This window comes from Mizuhopecten yessoensis, unplaced genomic scaffold (assembly GCF_002113885.1).
Source record: "Mizuhopecten yessoensis strain PY_sf001 unplaced genomic scaffold, ASM211388v2 scaffold213, whole genome shotgun sequence".
Classification (NCBI taxonomy): Eukaryota; Metazoa; Mollusca; class Bivalvia; order Pectinida; family Pectinidae; genus Mizuhopecten; species Mizuhopecten yessoensis.
Genome location: NW_018403434.1, coordinates 85,456 through 109,492, shown reverse-complemented (window position 1 = coordinate 109,492; position 24,037 = coordinate 85,456). Strand labels below are relative to the sequence as shown.

Here is a 24,037-nt window from a genome sequence, read left to right as displayed (position 1 = left end):
TGGTCATAGTGTTGGACAACACTTTGAATTTAGTCGCTCAACAATAACAAACAGAAACTGTGACCAACTTAACCCCTCTTTGGTCTGTCCTCGATCACCCCACGGTTTTTGCTATTCCATTTAATTTTAAAATCCCACTACCTAAGAATGCTTCCACTCAAATTTGGTGAAATTCTGTTGAAAGGTTCAGAAGGAGAAGTTGTTCAAGTATTTGTTTATGGAAGGACAGATGAAAGATGGAACTCTATAGCTTAACACTTGCACCACTGTAGACCATAATGGACTCATCCAGATCAATGTATCGCAGAGTCTACTAAAGTTACCCAGGGGTGAAAGGGATAAGCTCACTTTCATTTGTTGAATTATGTGAGCTAAAAAGGATTTCTATTTATACTTGCAGCCCAAGAAAAACAAATAAAAAGTATATATGTAATTAGCTTTCTGGAATGTTTTGCAAAGAAACACACTTGTCAACTCTCCCTATTTAGGAGGGACACTCCCGATTTTGGACCCTAAAATTGAGCATTTTCAACCAGTTGATTTGCTAAGTATTCCTATTTTCTAAGATCTGATGATTTCACCTGAAAGAACAGCTCCAACGATGCCATTTAAAAGTGTTATTTTCCCCCTAGGGTGTAGATACACATATTTTATTTTTGCATTGAATTCTGAGCAAGTGTAACCTCGCCAATGGAAAATTCGAAAAGTTGGCAAGTATGAAGAAATTACATTTTGAAAACTTGATATTATAACTCTTTCAAGCTAATCTGGATGTGAAATGATACTTAACCCTTTCACCACTGTAGACCATAATGAACACATCCAGATCAATGTATGGTAGTCTACTAAAGTTACATAGGGTTGAAAGGGGGAAATTGTATACAAGGCCCTCTCGAGAAAGCAAGGAAAATTACCTATGAAGGCTCCGAAGACTGCTGCGTAAACCAGTAGGTATTCAAAACTGTTACTTAGAGGAGAAAGGGCGGTGGCGATCCCACAGATTGTTAGGGCTGTGCTATACAGCATCAGACGATTCACCCACTTCTGGTCAGCCATCCAGCCAAACACCACCCGACCAATTGTGTTAGCGATCCCGATCACAGACACCAGTAACGCTGCATCTGTCTTTGAGATGCCTGCCTCTAATGCCCTGTCAGGCAGGTAAATATACGGCATGTTGAAGCCGATACTTGTAAAAAAGTTTGACACAACAAACAAGAGAAAAATTGGATCCTTCAGAAGAGAGAAATCAAGCATCTGTCTCACTGCATCTCGTACTTCTGGGGAGAGATTTAAACACCGGAAAATAAACCAATCATCTTCATTTGAAACTTGCTCTGGAATGGATAGAACACTAGTCACATAGAGATCCGGGTTGGATTTATACTGAGGAATGTTTATCAAACTCCCACTGTAGAAAATGTCTTTGCGAGCGAGTGGAGACAGATGGCTGGTGGACGACATGGTGGAATGTTGGCGTCTAAATGTTCCTGAGCGGAGGACCACAGGGGCAACGTTACTTGTGGGAGAACTTGGCGGAGATGATGAATATCCATTCATTTTATGTAGTGCACCATCACTTCGTACCATTTGAGCTATACCATTCTGCTCAACTTTTATTCGGGTGAGAATTTTATTGGCATCGAAAGCCACCAAAGATGAGGGAGAGCTTGGCTCTGTTGTGATGCTTACAGAGGGGATACGCAGAGAACTTCGTTTACCATCCCCATTCTCCCTCATAAGTGCCTCTTTTTCACTTTTCCCATTTGCTTCAACATCATATTTCTTTTTTGATTTTTTTGTAGGTAACAATGGTCGGAATAAAACTCCAAAAATGACACAGTTGAGAATAATTCCAGCTTCAATGAGAGTGGCCCCACGCCAAGTATATTCATCCAACAAAACTTTGGAAAGAGGAGCGAAAATGAATGTGCCCACTCCTGAACCACATACAGCTATTCCGGTAGCAAAGGAACGTTTCTTCTCAAAGTAGTGTCCCACACTGACGATGGCAGGGAGGTACATGAGTCCGAATCCCAGACCTGAAAATAGACACACATCTTCACTTAATTCAGCAATCATGACGTTAATTTTTTTTACTGGATCAACATTGCTCCATGAATAAATGACAACTTGGCTTGCCATGATTATATGTAGTTTCAATTTGATAACTGGTCCCATTGACATAGGTTGCCATTTTTGATCAAATCCTCTCAGACACCCTCGGTTATCGATAGGCTCCGAGTGATATATCTTATATATTATATGAGATATCTTATATAATATATAAGATATCTTATATCTTTTATGAGATATCTTATATAATATATAGGATATCTTATTTAATATATAAGATATCTTATAAAGTATATAAAACATCTTATATAATTTGGTTAAGTACTGGATCAACATTGCTCCATCAATAAATGACAACTTGGCTTGCCATAGTGCGTAGGACATTATTCCACATCTGATAATATACATATAATATAATGTACATCAAAGTGACTTACAGACCCATTTTTGTCCAGTGCTAGAATTTTTAAAAAAATAGTGAAACATCTTGAAAAGTATGAAATGTTGATGTATACTATATGCCATAATACTATAATCAAGTTTACTGTATTTTATTCTTCAATGTCCTCTATTGGGGTGATAGAAATTTGTGTATATCTCCTACTACTTTGCTCATTAACCAGATAAGATGTCGCCATGCTTACCAGACATTATACCAAATGAGAAATAGAGGTAGTAGATGTTCGGGGCGAAGAGACTGAGGATGAAGCCGAGCGAGGCTATCAAGGCACCAGCTATTGTCACCACACGGCAACCATAACGATTTGTAAGGGCACTTGCAATGGGTCCTGAAACAAACAATAATAATAATATAATAATATACAACATTTATATAGCGCCCTATATAATTTGTAAAATTACTCTCAAGCGCTGTAAGGGCACTTGCAATGGGTCCTGAAACAAACAATAATAATAATATAATAATATACAACATTTATATAGCGCCCTATATAATTTGTAAAATTACTCTCAAGCGCTTTAAGGGCACTTGCAATGGGTCCTGAAACAAACAATAATAATAATATAATAATATACAACATTTATATAGCGCCCTATATAATTTGTAAAATTACTCTCAAGCGCTTTAAGGGCACTTGCAATGGGTCCTGAAACAAACAATAATAATAATATAATAATATACAACATTTATATAGCGCCCTATATAATTTGTAAAATTACTCTAAAGCGCTTTAATGGCACTTGCAATGGGTCCTGAAATTTGTAAAATTTGAAATTTGAAATTTGAAATTTGTAAAATTACTCTAAAGCCACTGTCTCAATTAACATCTGTTAAGTGAATGTACAATTATAATATAATGTAAAGTGAATGTAAACAATTATATATCTGCCTCCTACTTCATATCAATTGTAGGTTCTTCACCACATAACTTTGCATTCCTTTAAACAATTGATACCTTTGTAACCAATTTTCAACATTTTACCCATTTTTAATTGAACAAATTATTACTGTTTGCACTATGCATTCTAATTTTATTTATTTTTTATTTTTTTCTTAATGCAGTCTTTTTTCCTGGATAAGTTACAAAATACTAGACAAACCGACAAATTGATACATTGAGTTAGCTTGGCAGTGAATAAGTACTTAGTACACAAAGTCATTCTAAAGAATTTAAGCAATCCCCACCCCAAACCTGTTCCCTGAAGCCATAATTTTATTCAGCTAAGGGTAAAATGGACCTATAATGTTGATTTGGGAAGAACAGTGTACCCCAGTATAGTCAGTACTTCAGGAAAATAATGAGACCAAAGTGTTTTAGCAGAAGGCACTAACAGATAAACATTTACACATACAGTGTAACCTAACATACATTTGTAAGGGAGACTATCAAAAATGTTCTTCGATATAAACCCACAGACAGTGTGAACTCCAGACAAGAAGGTCACAACCTGACATCTACAGTAATTACCCACCAGGATGGTAAAATAATGACAAAAGGAGGACAATCCAATATGTCCTCCACTATCAACCCACAGCATGCAACCCTTGGAACAAAAAGACAATGTTCTTAACCCTAGAGTCCTAAACAACTTGCCCATAGAGAAGGTTACCCATTAGCGTGAGTTAACATTGAAAGTCCTTTAAAGAATGTAACCTGGTAGCATTAGGCAGACAAACTACCAGGTCCTACAATATTCATTTACAGAGAGCCACGGTCACCTTGGGAACAAGGGAGACAACCCACAAAATATCTGTACCGCAAAAAAGCGTACTTACCTACGGTGAGCGTTACTCCAGGCACGAGAGAGCCTACCCAGGACGTCTCTCCTTTGCCTCCTTTGAAATAATCCAGAAAGTCAATATAGAATACTCCAAAGGAATAAACAATTCCATCAGCGATGACGTGGAGCGCAAATGAGCCAAGTACGACCATCCACCCCCATCCACCGTCCGGGGGCACTGCCACATCCAACTCCTCTTCTTCATGATTATCAGGATGCTTTCCTTTTCCCATGATTTCACTAAGGTTTTACAGGTAACAGCTTACCAGTGATGACCTAGTTATCTAGCACTCTGACTATAATATAGCACTATCAGTTTCGCTGCGACTGTATCAAGCTCAACAATACATCAGTGTTACGCCTCTGTTAAAAAGCACTGCTATTCTTCAAGGTGTAGAACATTTCCTTTTAAGCATGTAAAGTCTATAAAAATGTCACAATTTGTTAAAATAATCAAATGCAATTTAAAATGCAACTTCTTCTCGGAGATATCAATTTGATTATGAAAATATTGCAAAGGTGGTTTTCATCAATGTCTTCTGTTAAGAATATTTCATTTTAAATGTTGAATTGTAAATGCTATTCTGATTAATAAAACAGTTTAAAAATGAATTAAAATCAGTAGTTTTGTCCACCGGTCTGTATTGGTACATTAATTGTGAGCACGTCCTCGGTCACTCTGGGGAGAAATGATTTGTCTGATACAGTCAATAACTCAACAACACAACAATAACAAGAACGGCAGCAGTTAAACCCTATTAGCCTGGCCACACTGAGTATTTAACCAAGTTTACATAATCGTTGGCCCTTGGGGACCAAGAAAATCCTGAGAGATTACCCGCCAGCAAGTCGGAAGTAATCACCTGCGGTCCTTCCAACAGCAGACGACTGGTGAGTTGGAATCCTTGGAGACCTGAGAGTTGTCATGAGTCTGCAGAAGATATCAAAGGAACTCTTCATAGAGGAAATAAAACTCTCATCTATTTCACAGAGAACCAAATTTAACTTGTGACAATCTCTTCTGTCCAATTTTCAAAGGTGAGGATGTCTCTATGGAAGTTCAATGTTGAACAGACATCAAGGACAGATGTGGCTTAGTCTGAAACAAACAATAAACCTTATTATTGATTGATTGTAGCACATGAGTAATTATCAACACCAATGATCAATATATATATACCTGACTTAAACACCACCTGTCTATATCTTACCATCGCTAGCCAATCATAGTTCACAATTTCATGAACGTTCAAGAACAGTTCATGAACTGAAAGTATAATATGTCATGAAAATAATTCATGAACATTAAGTTCATGAACTGTTCATGAAAGTTTAGCAGGGGATTTTAAAATATTTAGAATATTGTGATTTCTATATTACAGGGCATCACCATACAAACAAGGCACAAGGATGCACAAAGTGTTCTCATACATGACCACTCTATGAAGTTTGATTAAAGTCCATTACGAAATTAAGTCACTTGTGAGATCACAAGAAAAAATAAAACTTTGACATTTGACTTTGAAGTTTATGCAATAAGATTTATCCTCTTGTTAAAACCAATCATTGTATGATAAGTGAGACTGGATAAATAGGCTTATGAACTAGCATGTCCATATAATTGAAATCCACACGCACAGATGAATGAATTGCATTGCTATATCACCCTACAATACTCCCCTTTATAAAGACCACCTGTCTATAAAAACCTTCCCACTATAAGGACCACCTGTCTATAACCCCTCCCTCTCTATAAAGACCACCTGGCTATAAAAACCTTTCCACTATAAAGACCCCCTGTCTATAAAAACCTTTCCACTATAAAGACCACCTGTCTATAACCCCTCCCTCTCTATAAAGACCACCGTTCTATAAAAACTTCCCCTAGTCTAAAAGGACCACCTGTATATAAAGACCTTCCCACTATTAAGATCCCCTGTCAATAAAAAAATCCCCTCTATAAAGACCACCTGTCTATAAAATCCTCCCCTCTAAAAGGACCACCTGTCTATAAAAACCTCCCCTCTATCAAGACCACTTGTCTATAACGACTGCAATACTGTTACGAAGGGATAATTACCTGTCTTTAAAACATCCCCTCTATAAAGACCACCTGTCTATAACGACTGTTTTTGCTCGCTTCACTGGAAAGTTATTGACTGGTTTTACTTTTATTACTTTACTAAACCAATCAAAGACATGAATTTTGGTTAATGTGGACTGGCACTGAACACTTTGCCTGTGCTCCACATTTGTTATTCCTTTATTATATTTATATGTTCTATATTTATCCGAGATGACAATAAATGTGTATTTCATCTTTTACAACAGCTTTTGATGTTTATAATATCATGTAGTTGATCCAACAGACATCTTTCCAGACCATCGCTATATGAATTGTTAAATCTAATGGTTCAGAACAATGTTTGCAGGTGTGGAACTGAGTTTACACTAATATTTACATTGGGATCTGAAATTGAATGTTGATCAGACTCCTGGGGATATATAATGTTTAGTTTAGACACTGAGGTATAGTTAGACTTCAATTTGGGGTGGCTGGATTGATCCCTGGAGGAGACACATATATCCTTTGTATTACTCAGTCCTATAACAAACTGGTGATGTGACCACTAATGTAAAAGCATTGGGTTTGGGTTGAGCGAAATAACCATGCCGGAATGTATGAGTTCAGTCAGATCACTCGCTACTTGCCAGGAGCGTTAAACATTTGAGTTAGGGGGAGATAGTCTGTATATCAGGAAATATTTGCTGCAGTTTAACTTTCCCCTTTTTGGCCTTTACCATTGAGGCAAATTTATCATGAAAGTGACTATCAGTGCACATTGTACTTTATATTGTTATAATAAGTGAAGGGCAAAATTAATATCTGACTGAATGAAACTTTTCCAATATACGGCAACCCGCCTGAGGAGTGTTAAATAGTTTGGGTTTGATTTGAGTGGGAGCTGGTTTGTGAATGTGCAATACATTCAATTATTTACTCTTATATCATACGGGATTTTTTATTTGCATGCCTTCCTATGTCACTTTATAAAATGTTATTGCTGGTGACCAGGTAGCTTGACCAGGTAGCTCGGTTGGTAGAGCATCTGTCTATAGAGTTTAGAGGGTCCATTAAGGTTCAATCCTGGCCTTACACAAGTAACGCTCATTTCCAGTACCGTTTGGACGGAGGGTAAATACATTCTCCGTACTTGTGTATTACTTTTAAGTAAAAGCAATTTTTGTAAATTAGTTTTTCATACGAAGGCTTACATTACTTTCTATTCCCCCTTTATGCAGTAAGTCTGCAGGATCAGGCACTGTGTGCTACTGTATTGATCCTAGGCATGAAGGATCCTGATTTATACTTTTGGCCCAGACTGACCCTATAGAGGGTGGCTAATGTTATGGTGTATGTTTAGGGATTGACTGCTATTCCGCTGTACGCTACCCTAAACCCTGTTGTTGTGTAACAGAAATACCTTATCTCTGTCTATTCGTGTTGTAAGTTGTGCAATTAGCACAGGTAAGAAATGTTGTTTGTGTTGGAATCGTATATATAATGCATGACCTACACAGGTATGTTCAAAAGCCCAGACTGGAAATAAAACAAAAGACAAGCTGCATAAAATATTTATTACGAAGCTGCTGTCGTAAAACCAGAGGAGTAATGTGTACACATAGAACCGCAGATAAGCTGTTATTTATTTATTTCAAGGCCAAAGGTACGAAAGTAAGAAACAAACAGCAGGGGGGTCAGGACTTCCGAACTGAACAGGCATAAAAATACAGGGTATATTTCAGTGATACCATAATACCGTAATTCATAAACTCTATCAATTATCGTAACTGCTGTAATATGATATCACTTTCAAACTAGCATTTATTCCTCTTGAAAAGTTTTACTTAAAAACTGTGGGTGTGTGGAAATATGGCTTCCCTAATACTGTATATGTTTTAACATATATACTGAAACCATGTACCTGGTATTGTAATTTTATCATTACGAATGTGTGAAGAATTGCAAAATCTTCTTATAACAGACACATGTATAGATCTGTGTGGTAGGGAAACAAAATTATTTTGTTTCTTCGATATTAACGATGTTTCCTATAGATCAATCAAGTTTCATGAGAGAATGAAGCCCAAGTAAAACATGGTTGATCAAGGGAAACAATTAATCATGTTTCCCTACTACAAGGGAAATAACTATTATATTCTACTGAAATAGCACACAACTGTCACAATTATCACGACTACTTTGCAGCTATCCAATAGGTGTTGTCCCTGGGTCTTGTTGTGTGTTTAAACCATTGATAATAGTTAACACACAGTAATATAGATGAGCAATAATAACAATGTTCATTCAAACGCATCTTTGCCCACTTCATTTCAATATTTTGGAATTCCCCAGACAGAAAGGGCTAATGAAAAGATTCTTGTAACACAACCAATAAGTGTTTCTATGTGACGTTTCAATGACTAGTATTGTATGTACTCTGTCACCTTTATAATTATCAGACAAATGACCAGTGAAGCGTATGCACACAGAGGTGTAAAATGTGTACGAGTTGTCCATAAAATCGATGTTGATATGGCTACGCTGTAAGCGTATGCACAAACAGTTATTACATATGTGCACTGAAATGACTCGATTCAGCAATGCTTTGTTAAATACTTGGTACTTGGTCAGAAAGGGCCTACCTATCTGAGTGGTTAACACTCTGTAGGCTTCCATGCTTTTGAGTATAATCCTTGAAGTTCACACAGTCCTTGCAAAGATTTCAGTAAAAAAGAGTTTTTATCACATAATGTTCTGTGTCATCCAGTGAATAATTATACCCATGTCACATTTGTTTGCGTATTAACCCATGTGATATGACATATCAGCCCTGTGATTGATTGTAAGTTTCAATTGTGACGTCATGCCTATGAGTCAAAATGGCGGCTTTTTACATTTCAAGGTTGCATGAAAATTGTCATTTAACATGAAACTCGTCACAAATTTTTCATTTTAGCTTGCCAGAGGCTCGCTAAATTCAAAAATTCTTAAAATCATTTCATAAATCTCATATGAAATGGAAACTCATGTAAGATCCTTTATTTCTACACAAGGTGTCATAAATTGGTCTTAAGTGAGGTGAAATATTGTAAAAAAAAATGCAAATGAAGATAATATTATTTCCGCTATGAATCTGAACACTATTATTCCTCCAATACACACACGCCGATAGACCTACACACGTTGAGGTATATTAAGCAGCAGGTTACAGGACAAGTAATTAGTGCCTGATAAATCCTGAAACTGTATTGATTGTAGGACATGTATGTCTATGTTAAGTAAAGCACTTCAAAGTGGCTAATCATTCTAGCTAGATGGGGTGCTATATCAAATATTGGAAACTGTATAGTAATATTGTAACATATGTGAAATTCTGAATAGTTCAATTTCCTTATCTAGCAGGTTACCCATATTGATGGGCGTTTGCAGCATTTGTTATCAGAAACAACCAATCATTAAACAAAACACTATGTCCATTATATATATATATATAGTAACATTGAGAAGGGAGGCTCTAAAATCAGATTACAGTATGGAATCAAAGCTACATTACGTAACAGGAGTAAAGGATACCTCCACTGGGGATAGAACCACTGCTGACTTTGTACTCGCAGGTTTTACCATTAAACTAAAGGGAAACTCCCTCTGGTGGAAGCTTTAATAAGCCTTTAATGTACACTGGGCATCTTTTACAAACATGCTGTTATTCATTAAACCAGATATTGTATTACAAAACTCAAAATATATTTGTAAACCATATCTCATTGAAGGATTTATAACCCTTTCACCACTGTAGACCATAATGGACTCATCCATATCAATGCATGGTAGAGTCTACTAAAGTTACATAGGGGTGAAAGGGTTAAATGCTATTTTTGTACAGCCTGATGAGGGGAAGTGAACATAATGTGTAAATTAAGTGGAACTTCAGTAAAAGACGACTGAGGTTTCTTGTCCCTTAATTCATCAGGCTATGCATGCCAAGTAACAAAACACACTTCCCATTTTTATCGTTCTGAAAGAATTGCGTCACTTCTAGGTCTTAATATATCCTCATTGAACAACATTACCTTTTATCACGTTCAGCAAATTTAAGTTGCCAAGACAACACATGTCACAAAGTACAGCACACTGTAGTTATATGTAGTGAGGAACTGCTTACCAATCGCTTCAAAAACATCCTTCCACCGTTAAATTCTAAATGTTTTTAACTTACAGTTGGTAGATATGAAAACAACAAGTATAATCAGGTGTGAATTTATCATAAATTATAGTTTGTGGTAAATAATGTGATAAATGTATGATTTGGTGATAATGAAACACGCAATTGTCATATAATTATTTTGTTTACTTTGTGTAGCGGAAATGGACCGGGACAATCGCTGGCGACCAGGTGGCTCAATTAGTAGAGCGCCCATTTAGAGATTGGAGGGTCTCAATCATATGGTCTGGCTGTGCATATTTTCCTTCATGTTACATTTGTTTACTCCATCGGTTCACAGAAAAACAGGTACAATACATAGGCTGTTTCATCAAGTAGCCAAAACCAAACAATAATGTTCAATTTCACTTCTGCACCAGACTAAAATCTTCCCACCAGGCATTTGGACATATAGTATACAAGTAAAGCAAAGACTGTAAATATGTTAGTATTAAACTGTTTTTTGTGTGGTTGAAAAATATGTACCTGTGCCCTAATTAAACGTATCCTTCAACCAATCCATCAGATAATCATTTATGAGAATATATGATCATGCATAAAGATGTTTGTATTTTTAGTAAAACCTGAAAAGACCTTCCCTTACTGATAGAAAATTGTGTGTTCAAGGTGTAATATACTTCCTCGAGTGAACTCATTACGTGACAGCTTTTCATCAGATCATAGTCCGCTGAGTAACCAACGCTCATTTCCCGTACAAATAACGTATATTGAACTACTGAACAAATAATGTACACATACCTGACATTCCAGTTTCTGTTTAAAGTTTTGATAAACATGAAAGTTCCCAATATTCAAAATTTGTCTCAGTGTCATCACACAACCAACAAACTAGTAACTGGTACAAATTAAAGACATCCTCTGTCAGCTATATTACGATAACCAACATAAGTATATATAACAAAGTGATAAGGACAGCCTCTGTCAGCTATTAGGATAACCGACATCAGAATATATAACAAAGTGTTAACAAGTTTACACAAGTATCACACCTGTTAGATCATATCGTAGATCCTGATGTGGTAGTAGCAAGGTCACAATAAAGAAGAAGTGAGTACACAGAAACGGGATTTGTACCCCATGTAAGAGATATAAGTATATAACACCTGTTAGATTATAACTGTAATTTTAGTGCATGATCATATCATAGATCCTGATGTGGTAGTAGCAAGGTCACAATAAAGAAGAAGTGAGTACACAGAAACAGGATTTGTACCCCATGTAAGAGATATAGAAGATATGTACCCAATGTAAGAGATATAGAAGATATGTACCCAATGTAAGAGATAGAGAAGATATGTACCCAATGTAAGAGATATAGAAATGTACCCAATGTAAGAGATAGAGAAGATACGTACCCAATGTAAGAGATATAGAAGATACGTACCCAATGTAAGAGATATAGAAGATATGTACCCAATGTTAGAGATATAGAAGATATGTACCCAATGTAAGAGATATAGAAGATATGTGCCCAATGTAAGAGATATAGAAGATATGTACCCAATGTAACATATATAGAAGATATGTACCCAATGTAAGAGATATAGAAGACACGTACCCAATGTAAGATATATAGAAGATATGTACCCAATGTAAGAGATATAGAAGATACGTACCCTATGTAAGAGATATAGAAGATATGTATACCCAATGTAAGAGATATAGAAGATATGTACCCAATGTAAGAGATATAGAAGATTTGTACCCAATGTTAGAGATATAGAAGATATGTACCCAATGTCAGAGATATAGAAGATATGTGCCCAATGTAAGAGATATAGAAGATATGTACTCAATGTAAGAGATATAGAAGATATGTACCTAATGTAAGAGATATAGAAGATATGTACCCAAAGTAAGAGATATAGAAGATACGTACCCTATGTAAGAGATATAGAAGATATGTATACCCAATGTAAGAGATATAGAAGATATGCACCCAATGTAAGAGATATAGAAGATACGTTCCCAATGTAAGAGATATAGAAGATATGTACTCAATGTAAGAGATATAGAAGATATGTACCCAATGAAAGAGATATAGAAGATATGTACCCAATGTTAGAGATATAGAAGATATGTACCCAATGTAGAGATATAGAAGATATGTACCCAATGTCAGAGATATAGAAGATATGTGCCCAATGTAAGAGATATAGAAGATATGTACCAAGAGATATAGAAATGTACCCAATGTAAGAGATATAGAAGATAGGTACCCAATGTAAGAGATATAGAAGATACGTTCCCAATGTAAGAGATATAGAAGATATGTACCTAATGTAAGAGATATAGAAGATATGTACCCAATGTAGAGATATAGAAGATATGTACCCAATGTAATAGATATAGAAGATATGTACCCAATGTTAGAGATGTAGAAGATATGTACCCAATGTAAGAGATATAGAGGATACGTACCCAATGTAAGAGATATAGAAGATAGGTACCCAATGTAAGAGATATAGAAGATATTTACCCAATGTAAGAGATATAGAAGATATGTGCCCAATGTAAGAGATATAGAAGATATGTACTCAATGTAAGAGATATAGAAGATATGTACCAAGAGATATAGAAATGTACCCAATGTAAGAGATATAGAAGATTTGTACCCAATGTAAGAGATATAGAAGATAGGTACCCAATGTAAGAGATATAGAAGATATAAGATATGTACCCAATGTGAGAGATATAGAAGATACGTACCCAATGTAAGAGATATAGACGATACGTACCCAATGTAAGAGATATAGAAGATATAAGATATGTACCCAATGTGAGAGATATAGAAGATACGTACCCAATGTATGAGATATAGAAGATATGTATACCCAATGTAAGAGATAGAAAAGATATGTACCCTATGAAAGAGATATAGAAGATATGTACCCAATGGAAGAGATATAGAAGATACGTACCCAATGTAAGAGATATAGACGATACGTACCCAATGTAAGAGATATAGAAGATACGTTCCCAATGTAAGAGATATAGAAGATATGTACCCAATGGAAGAGATATAGAAGATACGTACCCAATGTAAGAGATATAGAAGATAGTTATCATTTTATCTTCATTTGTCCAATTCATAGCAATTTAAGTCACAGATTATTGTAATCAAATAGTACTACATTACAGAAAACCCTCAATTCTCAACTTAATACAAGTACAGTTATTTGTATAAATAATGTTTAAGAGCTATTCAGTTTAGGAACTCCGGTTTTCCTCCACCACTAAAACCTGGCGCATCCTGACCATAGCTGTTAAAAGGACGTCAAACACAAACAAAACAAAACAAAACAGAACAAACAAGAGGCCCAATGGGCCTACATCGCTCACCTGGTATTAATCTCACACTTGTCATCTTAAAAGTGGACTAAAAAACAGCTACAGGCAGAATATAAGTGTTTGATTTATAAGAACCAATTAAAAGATTTAATCATATGACGTCTGTGACCTTGAATGTCGAACAAGGACACTCGGTTGAAATTGGGTCAAGGTCATTCATTTGAACAAACTTCGTAGTCCTTCATCCCAGCATGCTACAGGCCCAATATCAGTACTTTGGGCCTTTTGGTTATTGAGAAGTTGTTTGAAGATTTTACGACATTTGACGCCTGTGACCTTGAAAGTGGGTCAAGGTCATTCATTTGAGCAAACTTGGTAGCCCTTCCTCCCAGCATGTTACAGGCCCAATAACAGTACCATGGGCCTTTTGGTTATTCAAAAGAAGTGGTTTTAAGATTTTATGACATTTGACCCCTGTGACCTTGAAAGTGGGTCAAGGTCATTCATTTGAACAAACAATGTAGCACTTCATTCAAGCATGCTACAGGCCCAATATCAGTACCATGGGCCTTTTGGTTATTGAGAAGAAGTTGTTTGAAGATTTTAAGACATTTGATCCCTGTCGCTTTGAGAGTTGGTTGCAAGGTCATTCATTTGGACTAATGTGGTAGCCCTTCATTCCAGCATGCTACAGGCCCAATATCAGTACCCTGGGCCTTTTGGTTATTGAGGAGAAGTCGTTTGAAGATTTTAAGACATCCGACCCCAGTGACCTTGAAAGCGGGTCAAGGTCATTCATTTGAACAAACTTGGTAGCCCTTCCTCCCAGCATGTTACAGGACCAATAACAGTACCATGGGCCTTTTGGTTATTCAAAAGAAGTGGTTTGAAGATTTTACGACATTTGACCCCTGTGAACTTGAAGTGGGTCAAGGTAATTTATTTGAACAATCTAGGTAGCCCTTCATCCTAGCATGCTACAGGCCCAATATCAGTACCCTGGGCCTTTTGGTTATTGAGAAGAAGTTGTTTGAAGATTTTTAGACATTTGACTCCTGTGACCTTGAAAGATGATCAAGGTCATTAATTTGAACAAACTTGGTAGCCCTTCATCCCAGCATGCTACTGGCCAAATATCATCAGCCTGGGCCTCTTGGTTATTCAGAAGAAGTTGTTTAAAGTAACATATTGACGCCAGGCGCCGGACGCCGCACCACGGCATAAGCTCACTTGGCCCTTTGGGCCAGGTGAGCTAAAAACTATTGAACAGTGTTTTATGCATATGGTGATGTCACTCTCCTGTCCATTCTAATTACGTTGGAAAGAATGTTACTCTTTGTATATTATATGTCTGTACCTATAAGCCTATGGGCTTTTGGTTAATAAAGAATCTGAATCTGCGTACTCTCTCTGTGACAATATATATATATATAGTGCTCAGAGCTATTATTTTGTTACACTTTGTTATCACATGTAGGATCCTTTGACTACCAAAGCAGTAAACTACATGTATTGGAAACGGGTTTTCCAGCCTTGTTTCATACTTACCAACTCTCCCTATTTAGGTGAGAGACTCACAATCTTGGCTCTAAGATTTGATGATTTCATCTGAAAGAACAGCTTAACAAATGCCACTTAAAAGTGTTATTTTTTTCTGTATGGTTGTCGTTCCTAGCAAAATTCATGGGTTTTGCAGGTTTTGGGATAAAGGTTGTTCTGTGTTTTAGTCAAAGACCTACACAAATGCCTGTATGATGTAAGAGTATATTCAGATTCGTTGAAATAGTCACATGACATGTCTATAACAAATCAAATCTTGCTTGTTATTGTTACAGTGAAGATAAAAGGTTTTTGTAAAGCTCAGGTCAAAGGTTAAATGCTCTGTTTTGGGATGTAACAGGCTTGTAGTCATTTCTGAAAAGCATGTATACCTGATTATGTGGTCGTCTTTACAAACGAACATAACCATTTGGGAAATTATTGATGTTGCAACCAGTTAGGTTTCAGACTAGTTGTTTATTTCTGAGTCCACACAAGAAGTGAAGAATTACTGTTAACTGTAAACATCAGAAGCAGTCAAAATAGATACCACAGTCACAACATGTACAAGAATTGTGTTATTTCTATATTTACATCTTACTTTTTTAATTTTTTATTTCACTTGTATTTAGGCACTCATTGATACCCCTGATATACATATCCAAACCCACTACATCACACTTGTTCAGTTCATCTAATAATGTGAATAAAAAATATAAAATTTTGAATTGGTTCCACATTAAAAAAGGATGTAAAAACTGGCTTGTTACCTGGGTGTTTTACACTTCTAGTGCTAGCCATGTTTGGTTCTGTATGTTTATATTAATAATGCTAGGAAGATTAAAAATTCACTAAGTTTCATAAACAATCCTGTAACTACAAGATCCCCAGTTACTGATGCCTTCAATGACGATAAAACGAACAGTAATTCTGTGAATTATAGAGTGTGTATATCAGTGTTTTATGACTATAATTTCCAGCTTATTTGTCAATTAAGTTAACCTTAAGGACTTCCCACCCTTCGTAATACACATGTTTTTCTTCTCGTATTTTTGTGTCGTCATTTCCGTATTGCACATCCGGCATTCCATTACCGTAGTGTAAGTTATAGTAACACCGGGTAAACAATAGTACACGTGCGTTGATATGTCACCACCCGATATCGAGACTTAACTTGGAAATGTGTAATCACACGTTTTTCAGAAATAAAGCTTATGATATAAAGACATTAATAAATAAATGGGACACTGACATAAGATGAAACGACTTCAAGAAGGTCGTATATGAGGCGCCTGGAGACTGATGCCCAAAGTGTACATGATTGAGAGCAACTTTGTTCCATAAAAGAACAGTAAATTGACAATTTAATATATTAATGTAATTTATTTCCGTCGTTTTCGGTATAGTAAAGAAAATAACTGTCATTGTATAAATTCTATCCCTCTACAAAAAGTTCCGATTTTGTTCAAGGTAGATAACTCTCATAAGGATCAAAATTATTGTAAAATGTTAAATAAATGAATTATAAAGACTTTGTAAGTATTTGGTTCAATTTTCACTCTTTTTGTATGAAACTATGTGTCCTGTTTGCTTGTATATGATAACTTTTATCAATACAATTTCAATAAATAACACTTTGTGTAACATGTTGTAGATATTTTATGATAAATAAAATATGTGTAGGGTTGATTAGCAATGCTTCTGTTCATTATTTTATTGTTGTAATAGTTTTGAACAATGCCACACACTCAAAAATGAGAAAAGGTTAAATTTGACAAAAATTCGATTTTTCAGGGGTTTTTTACAAAAAAATCCCCAGTTTATCCGAATGCTTAGATTTTTATATAATCATCACTACATAATGACATAATCATTATGTGAAACTTTTTTAAATTCTACTGGTTAATTGCGAAAGGGTGGATCCTCCTTAAACATGTTAACCGCGAATATGCCCCCAACACGCAAGTGGACACTGTGGGCGCCCACCCGACAGCTCTAGTGAAAACATTGGTGTACAAATTACACTCATTTTATTTATGGTTTTAATTCTGAGAACGTGTAATCTCTGGTTTAAAAAAAGTTGCCAAGCATGAATTGTTTATGCATATTTTATTTACATTTGATGTGCTACACAGTTTCTTGCTACATGATATGAATACCAGCTGTACCAAACTCTATATAGACTTACCAGGTATAAATACACAAAAGACTACAAAGGAACTGTGACATACCATATATCTACCCTACTACAATTGTGTATAGGTAAAACTGGTTACAGGCTTCAATTACAATTTATATGCTTTAGTATGTTTATCAGTTAAAAAAAATTAAAGCCATTTAATTAAATTAAAGTACAATTAAATTCTGTTTAACAGAAGGCCAGCAACGTTTGAAATACCAAATATGTTTTGTCAGCTGATGTATAAATGAACACAACTTGTTATAAAATTGAGAAATGCATTAACTTTAAAGTGATTTAAATATTAGTCCAGATTAGCATTCATTTTTAAGTAGGTCACAACGGTGAACCTGATCTCGTCACTTAAGGTTCCCCATTATCAAATTCTATAAATCTAAATATATTTTTTATCAAAAAATAATAAAGATTAAATAAAAGAAAAAAAAATCCAAAAAAAAATCAACATTACCCTGACAGCAAAAATGCAATGGGGCCTACTAGGGATTTGAACGTTAAATCTCTGTCCTCAATACAATCACTATGACAACCTAAGCTGATCCCACTACAGTTACATCAAAAAGGGGAAGTAACTGGCTGTATGAAACACGACAGTGGAATTCTCAAATGTTTTCCTGTCAGTGGGGCAGGGACCCTTAAAGTGTTAAAGTAACCTGGTTGTCATTATCTAACAACCACCAGTACTGTTGTCCAACTAATTAGCCATTACCATGCAGCAGGATTGTCCAAAGTGTACTGAGCTACATGTAGTAGTGTGTGCTAGACAATTCACTGTACAGTATAACCGCGATGTATCGCCACCCGCTGTACCGCCAAACTTGCATACCGCCATCAATTTTGTCAGAACCGATTTCTCCACACTTAATTGCACCTGTTGTTCGCCAAACTCGGGTACCGCCATCCGCCACGATGTTTTGAGAACAGTCGTGCAATTATCCCTTTGTGGGCCCTCGATAACACAGTCATGCTACGTCACAGAAATTTACCTGTGTTGTTGATTTCACAGCTGAGTGAGCCCCGTGGGTCAGTTTTGTATGTTGTCATTACGTATACAATGTAGTATGTGTGCCTTATTGATTAACACCTGAATTCAATTCACCAATATATTACCTCTGTTTGTTATGTTTTCATCATTCACACCATGGCTTCTCCAAAGAGGAAACGGCTGAACAAAAATACTTATATGTACATGTATACGTAGATCACTTGTCAATTAACGGGAGAACTCGTTGTACCGCCAAATTTGTTGTACCGCAAAAATGTCAATTGACAGAAGGTGGCGGTATCACCAGGTTTTACTGTACTAATATTTTATTCAAACTTGTTGTGTATTTGCTATCCTAGCACCTTAACTAAAAATGACTTTGGCATGATGAAGAAAGTGATGGCTCATTAAATGCAAATGAACGTTCTTGATAAAAAATCTTCAACAACTGACAATTGTTTTTTAATCTTTTCCCAATTTTACAATTACCGAGGTAATATCCAAAATTAGAAGACTTCTGCAGTAAAATTTCAGTCTCTATATTGCAACAATGAGAAAATTACAAAAAAACTAGAAATATGTCAAAATGACATGAAAGTCACCCCATCTCCTGTATGATTATTTCAGTATAATAAATCATTGACCAAGCTACAACTGACATATTTCCACCTGTCAATCAAAATGGTCTAACAATGACCAGGTATGCATACACGCTGTTTAGGTAACCATGCCAACCTACTAGGATATAATAAGAAAGCATGTGGTTGATTTACTTGAAGAAAATGTTCCATGTTTTATGACCATAAAACACAAACACTGCAAATAATTTCATTTTTTTTTAATTTCTGTGACATTCCCTGGCCTTCTTCATCCCAATTTCAAGGCCTTCCACATTCAAACATGCCAAAGTGCCAGGATAAGATAGTTCATCTGTTAAAATGAAAAAAAAAAAAGGATATAAGAGAACTGAACATGCATATTGGAGCAAATCATTTTCACCAAAACCAAAGGCTGATAATTAAGGAATTTCCAATCCCTATCACTAGTTTGTACTGGTATTGTTTTCGTGGTATTTAACTCCATATTATCAGTTGATACTTCTCAGTAAAAGCTATTTGTTTGTAAAACTGTCAATATCGTCTAGTCATTGGTTTCCGCCCATTATATATTTCCGCGCAGCCATTTTATCAAGCTTTATCTCGTTACTATGTGACCTGCTGGACACAACACAAAGATATTTTAGACGTTTGGCCATCGTCTGTAAACTGACACAAAAATTACCGGAACTTCGTCCGGAAAACATAAGAATTAATCACCGATTAAAAAACATGCATAAATATGCAGTTTTGCTTAATACACTTTTTATCTTGCTCAAAATGAATACAATGTCAATACCATGTTTTGCCGGTACCTCGAGGTCACCACTGCCACCACACCGCAGAAACGATAACATTAAACGGTGTCGAGCGCTTTTATTATAAATTCTGAATATGGCAATGTTCTACTTACCTTACATGACCCTGCACTCTTCCGGTTTTCCATTTCAAGTTCTGCCGTAACGTGTTATGTTGTAAAGTGTCCTAAAGTTGTAAACGTTGTCAGGCGGGATATGAATGTTGATGAAATATTTGTTTGAATGATGGCGCATTTATTTATAACATATCACCATTTGAAATTATAATGTGACGGCTGAAAATGGTATGTAAATTAAAAAAATAAAACAATTTCCATAAATGTCGTAAACTTTTTACTTTGGACGAACTTGATTCAGGCGTGCCGTTTACCGCCGGGAAGGCGGCACCTTCCTACTGATTACGAATGTCCCTTAAATCCCGCATGTTCGGCACCTGCCGTTCGATTAGAAGTTTCGCCGGACTGCAGAGAAATGCAAAGCGATACAAAATGTTGTTTGTGTCCGCCAAATTGCGCGTATGCTTTAATGTAGTGTGCCGGCGGCAAACACAAACCCGGCATGTCAAATCAAGTTTGCCCTTTTGCTAGGTGACGTTTTCTTTTGTCATTGCGTGAATAGATTGATAAAGAAAAAGAGACGTTATTGAGCTTTTCTACCTGAACTTTTTATTCCAAAATTTAATTTGGTTTAAAAAGAAATTTTACCAATATAGTCATTGGTCAGACATAAACATCTCAATCAATCAATAGCAATATATAATATAACAGTCTACCCCTTCGGGAACCTCAAAGGTGACCGATTCATATTCAGAACGTTAACATCTTTAGTTTGAAATTCGGAACGCCTTTTGGTTGTATGTTAGATCTATTCCTAGTTATCCAAAAGCTTGTAATTAGCGACAGAAGCAAACACAAAAAAGCTGAAACAGTGGAGGTCAAAATCTGGGACTGAAACCAAAATTAATAGTCCCCGCTGGGGTTCCCCCAGGGGTGACTTAAAAGAAATCATGCATATATATTAGCTGACAATGTATATGGTAAGTGCTCTTTAACAACAACCTAACACCTCAGAGAGTTCCTGTGAGGTGTCTATAGTATTAGTATACTGTAACCCAACAATCTTACACCTAACACCTCAGAGAGTTCCTGTGATGAGGTGTCTACAGTATTAGTATACTGTAACCCAACAATCTTACACCTAACACCTCAGAGAGTTCCTGTGAGGTGTCTATAGTATTAGTATACTGTAACCAAACAATCTTACACCTAACACCTCAGAGAGTTCCTGTGATGAGGTGTCTATAGTATTAGTATACTGTAACCAAACAATCTTACACCTAACACCTCAGAGAGTTCCTGTGATGAGGTGTCTATAGTATTAGTATACTGTAACCAAACAATCTTACACCTAACACCTCAGAGAGTTCCTGTGATGAGGTGTCTATAGTATTAGTATACTGTAACCAAACAATCTTACACCTAACACCTCAGAGAGTTCCTGTGATGAGGTGTCTATAGTATTAGTATACTGTAACCAAACAATCTTACACCTAACACCTCAGAGAGTTCCTGTGATGAGGTGTCTATAGTATTAGTATACTGTAACCAAACAATCTTACACCTAACACCTCAGAGAGTTCCTGTGATGAGGTGTCTATAGTATTAGTATACTGTAACCAAACAATCTTACACCTAACACCTCAGAGAGTTCCTGTGATGAGGTGTCTATAGTATTAGTATACTGTAACCAAACAATCTTACACCTAACACCTCAGAGAGTTCCTGTGATGAGGTGTCTATAGTATTAGTATACTGTAACCAAACAATCTTACACCTAACACCTCAGAGAGTTCCTGTGATGAGGTGTCTATAGTATTAGTATACTGTAACCAAACAATCTTACACCTAACACCTCAGAGAGTTCCTGTGATGAGGTGTCTATAGTATTAGTATACTGTAACCAAACAATCTTACACCTAACACCTCAGAGAGTTCCTGTGATGAGGTGTCTATAGTATTAGTATACTGTAACCAAACAATCTTACACCTAACACCTCAGAGAGTTCCTGTGATGAGGTGTCTATAGTATTAGTATACTGTAACCAAACAATCTTACACCTAACACCTCAGAGAGTTCCTGTGATGAGGTGTCTATAGTATTAGTATACTGTAACCAAACAATCTTACACCTAACACCTCAGAGAGTTCCTGTGATGAGGTGTCTATAGTATTAGTATACTGTAACCAAACAATCTTACACCTAACACCTCAGAGAGTTCCTGTGATGAGGTGTCTATAGTATTAGTATACTGTAACCAAACAATCTTACACCTAACACCTCAGAGAGTTCCTGTGATAAGGTGTCTATAGTATTAGTATACTGTAACCAAACAATCTTACACATTAGAGTTATCCTTAGGTTGTTTGACAATATCTACTGTCATATAACAGCTGATAATTAGATAAAAGTCTGTTAAGAAGTAAATGGTGTAATATGTGGTGAAATGATTGGTGTAGTATATATTCTTGTTTGTGAAGAAATTATTGACAAGTTGTAGCAGGTTAAGTAATTAGGCAGCAATGTGTATATGGTGTGTTCTCCTTTCTCCCACTTTTAAAAAAAAACCATAGAGGCAGTAATGTTGTGATAGCAGTTATAGTCTGTTTCATATATCTTTTACCTGGTTTTTACCTGTGTTTTCCCACATTACCTGTATCATATATACAGTACAGTCATATACATGTAGCTTTTATATAGTCTATTTCCATCATTTTTATTTGTGTTCTCCCACATTACCTGTATCATATTTGATATAGTCTATTTTCATAATTTTTAGCCATTTTTTTTCATATCATATACCATTTTCATCTATACAAATATACCGGTGCACAACTACATAAGATACCAATCATGTATGCAAAGTTTCAATGAAATCCACCTGTTAATTAAGGAGGAATTTTCTGGACAAGTTTTTCGCAAAAAGGGGCAAAACTCCATCAAAAAGGGTCGAAATCCCAATTAAAATGCTAATGCACAACTACATAAGATACTGATCATTCATGCAAAGTTTCAAAGAAATCCATCTGTTAATTAAGGAGGAATTTTCTGGACAAGTTTTTCGCAAAAAAGGGGCAAAACTCCATCAAAAAGGGTCGAAATCCCAATTAAAATGCTAATGCACAACTACATAAGATACTGATCATTCATGCAAAGTTTCAAAGAAATCCATCTGTTAATTAAGGAGGAATTTTCTGGACAAGTTTTTCGCAAAAAAGGGGCATAACTCCATCAAAAAGGGTCGAAATCCCAATTAAAATGCTAATGCACAACTACATAAGATACTGATCATTCATGCAAAGTTTCAATGAAATCCATCTGTTAATTAAGGAGGAGTTTTCCAGACAAGTTACTGCGGACGACATCCAGACAGGGTGATTCCAGTATAATACGTACCCCCCGTAACTTCGTTGCGGGGGTATAACAAACTTGATAGAATGTAGGCATGTTGATTGTATATACAGGCTTGATATCATTACTTAAGCATGCATATATGTGCACCTTATAACACGATGACTCTTCATTATGAGGAAAAAGTCACAATAATTACAAGGTTTTAACAAGGTCATTCATTTGACAAACTTGATAACATGCTACTGGCTAAATACATTCATTGTATGACTGGTGCTCATTCCCAGCCCTGATTGGAGGAGCAACGTCATGTGACGAGTCTGTAAATATGTTACAGACCTCGTTCTATGAATAGAAAAGTGTTACAAACTGCTACTAAAAATAGGCCTTGGTAATTTCCCAGCCAGTCTGTAATTCTGTTACCAATTACACTATACTTAATTCAACTACAAATGAATTATCTCATCAAATTCTGAACTATGTGAATATGATGATGTTGATTGTGCAAATAATATTTACTTGAAATTAAATATAAAATGAATTGAATCTGAAATTCAATTTTTGTGTATGTTATTTTGTATTTGAAGTCAATTCACTCT

The 24,037-nt window shown here is 35.9% G+C and overlaps 1 protein-coding gene across 4 annotated transcripts in view; it reads right to left on the bottom strand.

Moving 5' to 3' along the window:
* The window catches only part of LOC110464986 (monocarboxylate transporter 7-like), a 60,803-nt gene that overhangs the window by 9,225 nt on the left and 27,541 nt on the right, over positions 1–24,037 (bottom strand). For 3 of the 4 annotated variants that reach the window (XM_021520641.1, XM_021520561.1, XM_021520715.1), the window contains 3 exons: positions 4,313–5,416; positions 2,721–2,864; positions 915–2,042 (listed from right to left, as the gene is read on the bottom strand). In XM_021520641.1, the coding sequence (XP_021376316.1) occupies positions 915–2,042; positions 2,721–2,864; positions 4,313–4,550 (1,510 nt within the window). In that variant the 5' untranslated portion in view covers positions 4,551–5,416. Of the gene's footprint in view, positions 1–914; positions 2,043–2,720; positions 2,865–4,312; positions 5,417–11,342; positions 11,365–24,037 lie in introns of those variants that run through there. The other variant, XM_021520803.1, reaches the window with a different exon arrangement.